The sequence below is a fragment of the Mesoplodon bidens genome (assembly GCF_964165515.1).
Source record: "Mesoplodon bidens genome assembly, chromosome: 4".
In the NCBI taxonomy this organism is placed as follows: Eukaryota; Metazoa; Chordata; class Mammalia; order Artiodactyla; family Ziphiidae; genus Mesoplodon; species Mesoplodon bidens.
In genome coordinates this window covers 163,274,422-163,287,097 of record NC_138160.1, presented here as the reverse complement: position 1 = coordinate 163,287,097, position 12,676 = coordinate 163,274,422, and the positions used below count along the sequence as shown (strand labels likewise).

At 50.6% G+C, this 12,676-nt stretch overlaps 1 protein-coding gene and 1 long non-coding RNA gene across 12 annotated transcripts in view; one reads left to right on the top strand and one right to left on the bottom strand.

Annotated features, from left to right (window-relative positions):
- The window catches only part of TENM2 (teneurin transmembrane protein 2), a 536,125-nt gene extending 530,217 nt beyond the window's left edge, over positions 1–5,908 (top strand). For all 11 annotated transcript variants that reach the window (XM_081231705.1, XM_081231704.1, XM_081231698.1 and 8 more), the window contains 2 exons: positions 2,028–2,158; positions 3,790–5,908. In XM_081231705.1, the coding sequence (XP_081087831.1) occupies positions 2,028–2,158; positions 3,790–4,551 (893 nt within the window). In that variant the 3' untranslated portion in view covers positions 4,552–5,908. The remainder of the gene's footprint in view (positions 1–2,027; positions 2,159–3,789) is intronic.
- Positions 1–9,531, bottom strand: part of LOC308615857 — a 52,963-nt gene extending 43,432 nt beyond the window's left edge. The window contains exon 1 of the long non-coding RNA XR_014015634.1: positions 9,419–9,531. This is a non-coding gene — a long non-coding RNA (uncharacterized lncRNA). The remainder of the gene's footprint in view (positions 1–9,418) is intronic.
- Positions 9,532–12,676: the final 3,145 nt, after the last annotated feature.

Sequence of the window (12,676 nt, the reverse complement as noted above, 5' to 3'; positions counted from 1 at the left end):
AGGAGTGTTCAACTTGTCAGATACTTCTGATAGGTCAAACAAGATGAGGACCACAATCAGCACTGGACTTAGCAACACAGAGGTCATGTGTGACCTTGACAAGAGCTGTTATTAATGAGTATTTGGGAGCAAAGCCTGATTCAGAGGAGATGAACGGGAGTCAGTGAGTCTAGAAAATTATTTTGAGTTTGAGAAGTTCTTGTAAAGGGGGTGAGACACGGGTGGTGGCTAAAGGGAGAAGGAGGGACAAGAGAGGGATTTTTTAAAGGTGGATTTGTAGTGGCATGTTTGTATGCTGATGGGGTTGATCCATTGGAAGAGGGAGTAAATTGATGAAGAGAGAGAGTTGCTGGAGTGCTGTCCCTGAGTGGGCAAAAGTGAACGTGAGCTGGTGCACAAGTGGAGGGTTGATTCCAACAGCTCATCTAGAGTAACAGGAGGAAGGCGGGAATATGGGTGCAGATGCTGGTAGGCTGATAAATATGATGAGGGTTTAGGGACATTCCCCTCTCGCCTCATCAGTTTTCTTAGACTAGAAATTAAGGTCACCTGCTAGAGCGCAGAAGGGAAAGCAGGTGTGGGAGGTTTTAGGAGAGATGAGAAGAGGTAAAATCATCCAGGAGAACGGGAGAGGGACTAAATGGAGGAAGGGGATGTAGTCAGATTGCCAGGAAGCAGGAAGGCACAATTGGGGTTCATTGACAGGAATTTAAAGTAACGCCAGTCAGTGTGGGTACATTCCTTTCTGCTGCCACATTCAGCTGCACAGGGACAAACATGGAAAAGGCAGAGCCTTCCATGATTTAACCAAAATTGTGATTCCACCAAGCAGGTGTGATGAAGTGAGAAAGGGGCAAGGATCTGAGATAATACGCAAGGGAATAATTCTAATGATTGACCATGGAATGTGTGCTAGGTAAGAAGAGAAGAGAGACCAAGAAGCTGAGGGAGGGAAAAGAAGTTTGGGGTAGGTTGAAGGTCCTAAGGAGAGGAGAGGCTCAGGGAGTATGGGTGTCAGGTTACAAAAAGGAGTACGCTAGAGAGCATCCAGGTGGTGATCAGAGGGTGATGTACATGAAATTGAGATCATGGGGGGATCAGAATTATTGATGATAAGAAGGTCCAGAGGATGAGCAGGAGAGTTAGTTGGGGGAGGATCACCCAAAAAATAAGAGGCCAGGCTGCTGGAACGATCGACTGCTTGTCTAATGAAATTACGAAGAAGGAATTCAGGAACAGAGATGGAGAGCGTGACAGTGGAACTGACGCAATCTTGAGCCCTAGCAAGGAATGGCAGTCATACTCTGAGCACGCAGAGCTCTCTCTTTGAAGAGTAGATACCTGAGGAAAGGGTCTCAGGAGCCAGATGACTCTCTGCGTTCCATACACTCAGGGAATCCTCTTTCTATAATGAGCCAGCCTCAGTGCAGCAACACCCCCCACACACACACCGAGGTCCTGCACAGTGTTAATCATCACGTCTGCATGTAGCCAGTCGTTGTGTCTCTAGCCTCTAAGCACATTAACTGGCCCGTAATAGATGCTCCCTTAAATACTTGCCAAATGAGGGAGTCCATATTTATTGAGCAACCCACGTGCCAGGCACTATGATAAGCCCTTGACATGGATTTTTTCCATCAGTCCTCACGACAGCCCAATGAGATTCGTACAGTTATTATCCCAATTCATATCTGAGGAACCTGAAGCTGAGAGAGGGCCAGGAACTTGCCCAAGGTCACACAGCAAGGGCATCGAAAGTAGATCTATCTTACTCCAGCACTGTCCTAAATCACCACATGGGGAGGGGTGAGTGGGGGTCAACTGACCAAGTTTGAACGGGCATCTACTTCCGAGAACCCAGGTAAGAAGCTCTGGGTCCAGGCCAGGAGACCTTCACAGGCTCTTGCCTCCCTCTCCTGCTGGACTCCATACACAACCCCTCATTTTATTTTGTTCTGTCTCCAAGATCCTCTCTGGCTTTCCATCCATCGTGATTTCAGAAATCTTTATTTTCGTTTCCACCGTAGACGTGAAAAGCTGGCTGGTGATGTTTGGATTTCAGCTTAGCAACATAATTCCCGGCTTCCCAAGAGCCAAAATGTATTTCGTGCCTCCGCCCTATGAGTTGTCAGAGAGTCAAGCAAGTGAGAACGGACAGGTAAGTGGAGGTCCCTGCCAAGAATCCAATGACCATCATCATTCCCTTTGGCAAACAGAACCATGTTGGAGCCAAGGGCATGTCAGTAGCGGAGGAAAACATCGGAGCTGGGTATAAAAGGGGCGTGAAACGAGGTGACTTCGCAGAACAGCGAATATCAGTACGGTTACTTGTCTGGCGCAGCACGTATTTCTTCCCAACCTCAATTATTACCTTAATTGTGGTATCATTATGTGTTCCGTGTGTACCCTTGAGTCATTCCTTGATTAACCACAGCACTGAGAAATCTAGCAGCAACCTACCATCTGCTCTGCCTGTAAGATCATAACCCTTTTGGCTTTTATGGGACGTCATAAAATGGTGGTTTGCAGTTTCTGTCCCATTAAAGAACATTTTTATGCCTTACATAAAACCTCAGCATTTTATGGCCCAAATGTATACAGATGGAGTTTTCTGAACATAATTTGTGCTTGGGTTTCTTGGTGATGACCGAGATGTGGTTTCAATTTGGGTGCCACTGAGACCTCGGCCACACCTGGACAGGGGATATCTGTGTTCGGATATCCCCAGCTACAGAACCTGTGCTCGGCACAATAAAAGTCTGAAAGGTCCCACCTGCTCTGAATAATCGTCCAGACTGTGTCACCAGAGAGAGACCAGAGGAGCTGCTGGGTAATTGAGAACAGCATCCTCACAGTTCTGCCCCGTGGGGACCACTCGGCGGATGAATAGCCATCATTTCGCTCATTTATCTAAGTGCTGTTACCTCCCAAGCACAGCCTCTTCCATTATCCCAGCCTGTCCCCCAACCACCAATTGAGGTGAGCTGTAATTTGTGAGTAGAGAACCCAGGGCCAAGGAGATAATGGGGATTTCATCCCTCTGCAGAAGCAGGGCTAGGATCCAAAGCAAATGACTCAAAAAGCCCAGGGACGGTCCCTCTGGCCCACGAAGCCAGAATCTGTTACTCCGGTGCTTCTCAAACATTAATACGCACGCAAACCAGCTAAAGTGTCTCGTTAAGCTGCAGCTTCTGTCTCGGTGGGTCAGGAGGGAGGCCTGAGATTCTGCTTTTCTAACAGGGTGAGTCCTGGAGACGTCTCAGCTGCTAGCCATACTTTGAGTAGCCAGGTGCTAACCCAAGGAAGTTAATGAATAACCGGGGCACTGGCCTCAAAGAGAGGTAGGTCACAGCAGCGGGGTTCACAGCTGCTCAGACAAACACCCTGCCCTCAGGTCAGGATATTCTTGGGTCTGAAGTGTGTACGGCAGCTGCCAGATCATCAGTGGGCAGAGTGACTCTCTCTTCCGCAATGACGGAGAGCCATGGTGAGTGGGTAGCCCTGGGTACAGATACCAGCAACGCGGTACTCCTCCGCAGCCCCATTTTTTAGTTAATGGCGCAGTTACAAGGTGGAGAGGCCATAGCATCAGAGCACTGGAAACCTGCCAGTCTGTCCTAGTTCCAAAAGGTAGGACTATCTCAGCTCCTATCGTGACAGACGCAAGACATATTCTTGCAGCAGAGTCCCAGCCTTCCTCTTTCTGACCCTTGTTGCTGTGTTGCCCAGCCCGTACACACAGCGGCCCAGCCCACCTTCTCAGCTTTCTGTGTTTTCTCATGCCCACAGCTCATTACAGGTGTCCAGCAGACCACCGAGAGGCACAACCAGGCCTTCATGGCCCTTGAAGGGCAGGTCATCTCTAAGAAGCTCCACGCCAGCATCCGAGAGAAAGCAGGCCACTGGTTCGCCACCACCACGCCCATCATCGGCAAAGGCATCATGTTCGCCATCAAAGAGGGGCGGGTGACCACCGGCACGTCCAGCATTGCCAGCGAGGACAGCCGCAAGGTGGCGTCCGTGCTGAACAACGCCTACTACCTGGACAAGATGCACTACAGCATCGAGGGCAAGGACACCCACTACTTTGTGAAGATCGGCTCGGCCGACGGCGACCTGGTCACCCTGGGCACCACCATCGGCCGCAAGGTGCTAGAGAGCGGGGTGAACGTGACCGTGTCGCAGCCCACGCTGCTGGTCAACGGCAGGACTCGAAGGTTCACCAACATCGAGTTCCAGTACTCCACGCTGCTGCTCAGCATCCGCTACGGCCTCACCCCCGACACCCTGGACGAAGAGAAGGCCCGCATCCTGGACCAGGCCAGGCAGAGGGCCCTGGGCACCGCCTGGGCCAAGGAACAGCAGAAAGCCAGGGACGGACGAGAGGGCAGCCGCCTGTGGACTGAGGGCGAGAAGCAGCAGCTCCTGAGCACGGGGCGTGTGCAGGGTTACGAGGGCTATTATGTGCTTCCCGTCGAGCAATACCCCGAGCTGGCAGACAGTAGCAGCAACATCCAGTTTTTAAGACAGAATGAGATGGGAAAGAGGTAACAAAATCATGTGCTGCCATTCCTCGTCTGGATGGCTCAGCGGGAGTCACTGTTCTCTCCTCTCCTAAGGAGATGAAGACCTAACAGGGGCACTGAGGCCGGGCTGCTTTAGGAAACCAAGTGGCAAGAAAGCTCACATTTTTTGAGTTCAAATGCTACTGTCCACGCGAGAAGTCCCACCTCCCGAAGTAGACTAAAGCCCGGCTGCAAATTCCTGAGGAAAAACAAAACAGACGAATGAACGATCACACGACCATGTTCCGAGTTCCCCTAAAATATGACCCACTTGTTCTGGGTCTACACAGCAAAGAGATGGAAAGAGCTGCAAAATATCCAAAAGGAAGAACAGACACACGCACAACATGGAAAAATAAGAAAAAAAACCCACACACATACACACAAACAAACACAGCGACCGAAAAACAGAGACGTGAAGACGAGAAGGCCTCATCTTCTAATACCTCACTCATTCACACGTGAGCGACACACAGACGTCCATGAGGGCCAGCATTCCAGGACCAGTTGAGGACAACGATTCAGACTGCTGGTTGGACAGATACTACAGACGTTTTCCTTTTAACAAATACAGGTGCATTTAAACCACGACTTTGGGGGTGATTTGTGTGTAGCGACTGGGGGGCGGGGGATAAAAGTGAAAGAGTGAGCACTGGAAATACTTTTTAAAGAAAAAAAAATATAAAAACACAAGAAAAGAAAGGAAATTGATATCAAAGCGAAATAATACCGTTCAGCACTTAACTCTCAGGTCCCGATTTAGTCTGGCCTGAGCTAATTTATTTGAGCGCAGAGTGTAAAATTTAATTCCAAGGGTGGCTATAATCACTACAGATAAATTTCATATTCTTTTGTCTTTGAAGATTCCATTGTGGACAGTAATACGCAGTTACAGGGTGTAGTCTGTTTAGATTCCGTAGTTCGTGGGTATCAGTTGCAGTAGAGGTGTGGGCATCGTGACACTCTTTTGCTAACGGGCACCACTTCAGATCACCCTGTACATACCTAAGCCTCAAGGCACAATCACTGTTTGAGATTTAAAATTATTAGTGTGTTTGTTTGGTCCAGAAACTGAGACAATCACATGACAGTCACCACGAGGAGAGAAAATAAAAAATTTTAAAAACCCACAAAAAGAAGAAAAAAAAGTTAAAAAAAAAAAACAAAAAAAATGTCTAATAAGAACTTTGGTACAGGAACTTTTTTGTAATATACATGTATGACTTGTTCATCGAGTTTTTATATTAATTTTAATTTGCTGCTAAGCAAAGACTAGGGACAGGCAAAGATAATTTATGGCAAAGTGTTTAAATTGTTTATACATAAATAAAGTCTCTAAAACTCCTGTGGACACTGGTCTTCTGTGGAAATGCTTTGAGGTGAGGGCCAGCTCAAAGTTTCTGGAGGAAAGCGGAGCTTCTCAAGATGCTCAGGCAGAGGTGGAATTGGGAACTTTCCAAGGAGCTTCTGTTAGAGGCACCCCCTGCTCCCCAAGCTGCTCTAAATTCTAGAGTGACCTCTCCCTACATCTGCAGGCCCCGCCCTTCATGGAGCAGAGACAGGAAGGAGAGTGTGGGCCTGGGGCTGGTGGGTGGCGAGGACCCTCAGGCCCACCTGTGCCTGGATGGGTCCCTCCAGCATTCCCGGGACAGTCAGGCTTCTCCCTGCTGCCATGTTCTAGTTCCAGAAGGTGCTGCCAGGAAACTGAAGGTAAACACTCTCCCCACATTAGAGGACATGCCTGTAGTTTGTGTGGCTCTATGTGTGCATTCATGTGTGTGTGTGTGTACTTTCTTACAGACGGGATCACTTTACCCCAAAACTTGCACACCTGGGGCAACCAAAGAAGGAAGAGCAGTTATGATTTGGATGAATTTCCCCCCACCAATCCTACAGTTACAATAGCAATATTATCTTTAACAGCTCGTATTTATTGACGTGTACTGCATGCCAAGAACAGTGCTGAGCGCTCTACACACAATATTTTCATTTAATCCTCATCTTTCATTCATTCAACAACATTATTTTGAGAGCTTGCCATGTGCCAAGTCCTGTGCTAAGTTCTGGGGACAAAAGAGGTCAGTAGACCTACATAGCGGCCCTCGCCTCTTGAAACTTACAGTCAGGGATGCAGACAGACAATAGTCAAATAGTTACCCTAAGAAGTGAAAACGACGGAGGTGTTCAGTGCCAAGGAGGAGAGATTTACAAAGCTGTGGAAGCACATAACTGGAGAGGTGACCTAGACTGAGAATGTAAAGGAAGTTACAGAAATTTGAAAGTTAAGGAGGAATTAACCAGATGAAAAGAAGAAAATGCATCCCAGACCCAGGGAACAGCACATGCAAAGGGACTATGGTCACATAGTAAGGCCAGAAAACAGAAGAGGGTGGCAAGGTTCAAAAGACCCACCGATTAAAGACTGACTTTTTTTTTCATTAAAAACAAGAGGGAGGGGCATCCCTGGTGGCGCAGTGGTTGAGAGTCTGCCTGCCGACGCAGGGGACATGGGTTCATGCCCCGGTCCGGGAAGATCCCACATGCCGCAGAGCAACTAAGCCCGTGCGCCACAACTACTGAGCCTGCGCTCTAGAGCTCGCGAGCCACAACTACTGAGCCTGCGCTCTAGAGCTCGCGAGCCACAACTACTGAGCCTGCGCTCTAGAGCTCGCGAGCCACAACTACTGAGCCCACGTGCCACAACTACTGAAGCCCGAGCGCCTAGAGCCCGTGCTCCGCAACGAGAAGCCACCACAATGAGAAGCCCGCGTACCGCAACGAACGGTAGCCCCCACTCGCCGCAACAGAGAAAGCCCGCGCACAGCAACGAAGACCCAACACAGCCAAAAAATAAATTAATTAATTTAAAAAAGAAAAGAAAGAGGGATTCTGTTTTAATTTCATCAACAAGTGCTCCTGATGCAGCGTGAACAGGCAGGGGAGCTGATGTGATCATCTGTGTGAGGTGACAAGCCTGGTGGCCATCGAGGAGGGAACAGAAGTGAATTGAGTGGATAGATTGCACAGACAAGCTCCTAGTATCATTCACTTTGCGAGTGGAGAAACTGAGGCCACTTGTCACTGAGCTGGGAGGTGGTAGAGTGATTCAAGCCCAGCTGCGGCTGATTTCCAAGCCTCTCCAGCAAGTCTGGGTAGCATGTCACCCTGAGCCCTTCAAGGGCTCTGAATCGCCGCTGCCTTCCCATCCTCTAACCTGGCCAGGGGCGGCTTCCCCAGGTGGAAGGAGAGGGGGAGAGAGACCAGGCTAGCCTGCTTTACACTCAGTATCAGACCCCATGGGCCCTGTTGTCAGCAGAGCAAGCTGTGAGTTAGTTAAGCAAACAGGAGAACAAAAATACTCCAGAGAACTTCCTTCTCAGAAGCATGTGTGAACACCCTTGTTTCCCTGTTTCCCTTCGGGAGAACAGGAAGCAGGACACAGGTCCTCCTGTATGCTTTAGCCCAGCTGCCTTGTTTAATTCAACTGGCGCTAGGACCTCTTGGATATGCGCCCACAGAACAGCCTCTAGCTGGTCATGAGGCCTACTTGAATCCTGGTTTGGTGGGAGCCACACGGGGACTAACCACGGTGTTGTCTCCCAGGGTAGATGCAGCCAGGAGGGCTACCAAGACAGGGAGGGGATCTCAGGCAAGAAGGCAGTCGGGGTGGGGGGAGGAAGTTCCCTGGTGGTGCAGTGGTTAAGAATCCGCCTGCCAATGCAGGGGACACGGGTTCGAGTGCTGGTCCGGGAAGATCCCACATGCCGCGGAGCAACTAAGCCCGTGCGCCACAACTACTAAGCCTGTTCTCTAGAGCCCACGAGCCACAAGTGCTGAAGCCGGCATGCCTAGAGCCCGTGCTCCACAACAAGAGAAGCCACGGCGATGAGAAGCCCACGCACCGCGACTAGAGAAAGCCTGCACGCAGCAACGAAGACCCAACACAGCCATAAATAAATAAATAAACAAACAAATAAATAAATAAAAATTTAAAGCCTTGTGCTTCAAAGGATGGCAAGAAAGTGAAAAGACAACCCATATAATGGGAGGAAAAAAAAGAAGGCAGTGGGGAGCTCACTCAGGCCAGAGCTTTTCTGCCTCCGCCAGCCTCTCGGCTGCCAGGTAGACCCAAAGGCGTGGGCACACTGTGTGGCACACAGACAATCATATGTCCCCAGAGTTTCCCTTGAACGTGAAACTCTCCTCTTTTATGCCAACCATCGTTGAATTATCCACGAGTGTTCCGTTACACCCAGGCCAGCGCAGCCCCTCACAACACACACACACACACACACACAAACTCATAATATGGGAGAAGGAAACGGTCTTGGGTAAAAAAAATAACCTCTCCTGCCTTTCCTCAGGCCAGCCCTAAAACGACCAGGATGAAATGTTTGGCCTCTTCCTGAAGTATTTGCACAATGATAGACAATTCTGGAAAGGCCTTTCAGGGAATAAGATTACGTGCTCTGAAGACAGCCCAACGGGAACAAATCCTAACTTGAGCACTCACGAAACACAGGGCTTGGGAAGGTTACATGTATTAATTAGGGTAAATAGCACTAGCTGCTTTAAGAAATAAGCCCAACAGGGCTTCCCTGGTGGTGCAGTGGTTGGGAGTCCGCCTGCCGATGCAGGGGACACGGGTTTGTGCCCCAGTCCGGGAAGATCCCACATGCCACGGAGCGGCTGGGCCTGTGAGCCATGGCCGCTGAGCCTGCGCGTCCGGAGCCTGTGCTCCTCAACGGGAGAGGCCACAACAGAGAGAGGCCCGCGTACCGCAAAAAAAAAAAAAAAAAAGAAATAAAAAATAAGCCCAACATAAATTAACACAGAAAAAGCCGAGTCCTTACTCATGCCGTAGTTCATCGTGGTCAGTGATGGGAACGGCGCTGCTCCAGCTGGGGGCCCCAGGCTCCTTACATCTTGTGGCTCTGCCTTCTTCTAGGTCCTCAGGATCTCTGAAGTCCTCTGCGTTCAACTGGTTGATGGAGAAGGAACAGCAAGAGCACATGTGTAACTAGTTTATTTTTAATGAGCCACACCTGGAAATAATACTCATCGCCTCCACTCACATTCCATGGGGAGTTCCATGGACCCACCTATTGCAAAAGAGACTAGAAAATGTCATCTATGAATCCAGGAAGAGGAGGGGACTAGGTGTTGGTGAGTCCCAGCAGTCTCTGCCACATAACTCAGCATCTATGAGCCTCCCTTTCGTCACCCATAAGTGAGGGCTGATAAGAATGGGGCTGCTTTGATGATGAAATGAGGTTGCGTATTTCACCAACACCTGGTAAGTCCCCAATAAATGTTAGCGTTTATTATTTTTAAATCTTTGCTCCAAGCATGGATTTTCTAAAAGCGGAACTTGAGGCATGACCCGTTTGTTCATCATGGAGATGGAGAACATTTTCCCTCAGATCCCACTCCCCCATGCCCCCTCCCCCTCCCAGGCCCAGGGCACAGGAACTGGTACCTCAGTGTGAGAGGACTGCTCACAGCCTCCAGGGCTTTTCAGAAAGTGTCGGAGATCTCAGCAACAGGAAGTCTGGCTGCCTAAGAAGGCCATCCATTCAGTCATTCATCGGCATTCCCAGTCACCGAACACACTGTTGTCCCGGGCGCCATCAGAGGCTGGGAATACAAAGAGAAATAAAACCTGGTCCAACATCGCAGCGTCTAAGGTGTGAGGACCAACTCACAAGGCAATCTGCGGGACACAGCGAGCTCAATGCTGGCACAGGAATGATGCACAAACGTGTGAAGCCAGGGGAGAGGACCACAAGTTCTGTCCACGAGCCTTGGAGCTGGGTGCTCACAGGGAAGAGAATGCAGGGAGAGAAGGGGAGAGGGCTGCGAGGACTGGGAGATGGGCACCCACTGCAGGCGTGAGATGAAATACACAAGCCAACGGGGGAGAAGTTCAGAAAGCCTGGAGCAATGGCTACGCACTTGGATCCCCTGGGGAGCTTTACTGAACATGCGCATAACCTCCGGGGCCCGGGACAATTAAATCAGGATCTCGAAGCGGGAATGGAGCCGTATGGGTAGGTTTTGAAACTCCCCAGGTGATGTGAATGTACAGCCTGGGCTGAGAAGCACTGATTGGAGCCTAACAGGAGGTACGTGGCCTGAGATGTGGATGTCAGAGTGAGGCAGGAACGAAAACCAGGCTAAGAAGCTGGACAACCTCTTGCAGGCCACGAAGAGCCAGCATGGGGCTCTTGTACCTGGGGAGAAATGTGACTAAGAAGTCCTTCGATTAGCAAAGTGGAGAGAGGAAAGAAGCAGAGAGAACAGAGCCTGGGAGACGCAATAGCCCGCATAGAACAGCCCAGATGAGGATGGAGGCACAGGATTAGGTTTAGGAGGACGAGGTCCTGTAACTCCCTCAGAGCTGGGGACAGTGTCTATACAGGGCAGTGCACCGAGGGAGGGTCCAGCCCCAGAAGCTCTGGGGGCATCTCAGCAGGGGAAGTGCCATATACGCCGGCATTGCCTCTCCCCACCCCGACGCAGGTAAAAGGAGCAATGCCTCTGGAGAGGGCTTAAGAAGTCTAACCTAGGCTTACCTTCAGGAATCCTCTGATGGGCCCAGGTCGGGACTTTGAGGAAAAGTGCTCATCCACTTTGCTCACAGCCAAGCGCCACCGTCCCTCCTGAGCCCTCCCTCCGACGCCCAAGCTGGCCCTCTGGCTGTGGGGCAGCCCTCGAAAAGCAAGTCTGCCCCAGCTGGAGTCCTGCCATAGACTGGCTTCACCTGTTGCCTAAGCCCCACCTTCCTAAGCCGTGGCTTCCTCCTGCTTCATGGTGGGCCTGCTGTTTGGCCACAAGGTGGCGGCCCTTCCCATGAAATGTTTCTGGAGCTGGGCCTGGGCCCTCCAGGCTGGTTTAGTGAAAATGTTGGGCAGCTCTGAGAGCCTGAGAAGCAAGAGAGCACCAAGAGAGCCCTGGGCCCTGAAAAGAGGCCCCTGGAATTGGTTCCTGGAAGCAAGATTGCAAAGAATATTCGCCCTGACTGGAATAACAGCCAGACTGGATTCCGAGCCCAGCGCCATCATATACTCCCTGGGTAGATGTCCATACAAACTTTCCCCTTCCTGAGCCCCCCTTTTCTCATGTGTAAAATAAGAGAAAAAGGGCTTCCCTGGTGGCGCAGTGGTTGGGAGTCCGCCTGCCGATGCAGGGAACGCAGGTTCGTGCCCCGGTCCGGGAGGATCCCACGTGCCGCGGAGCGGCTGGGGCCGTGAGTCATGGCCACTGGGCCTGCGCGTCCGGAGCCTGTGCTCCGCAACGGGAGAGGCCACGGCAGTGGGAGGCCCGCGTACGGCAAAAAAAAAAAAAAAGAGAGAGAAAAAAATAAAAACCTGCTTTATAGGATTGTTGGAAAAGACTAACAAAAATAACAAATGCAGAGTGCTTGGCAAGTGCAAAATTGGGATTTAAAGTTTTATTTTTTTACTCCGAAGACTATAACCCAAAAATGATCCACTGTTTTCCTCTAACAGCAGTTTACCATTTAAATTCCAACTGCTCCCCTTTCTAGCTAAACCTGAGTTCTTTACCTAACCTCTGAAGCCTCAGTTTCCTCCCCTGTGAAATGCATATGATGATCCCATCTCACAGGGTTGCTGTAACAAACACCCAGTCTAGTGCCTGGCGAACGGGGATGGCTATTAATCCACCACTAGCTATTATTATTCTCAGCCTGTGAGGATGGAAGGTGAGGCCCCTGTCCCAAGATTGGCTGGACACAGTCCCAGTCCTGGAGCTTGACCTGTCAAATAGCAAAGGTCTCCAGCACCCACTCCATCCGTCCCCCACATAAACTACGTAAAGTGATAGGCGTTTGCTCGGCTAGCAGACCCTGGGGCGGGAGGAGAAGAAGAAGCAATGCCTGTACCCCAGTGGCCATCCTGCCAGAGAATGAAACAGGAGGCTCCTGCTGGGGTCCCTCACCTGGGTCCTCAGTTATGAGGGTAATGGAGGTAGGACGTGACCACCTGGCACCTGGCCAGCTGCAGAGCCCTCCCCAGGGCTCCAGGGGCCTCCGGCCTGAGCAGGACAAACCACATCTCTCCTTACCTCACGCCACCCATCTTTAGTCC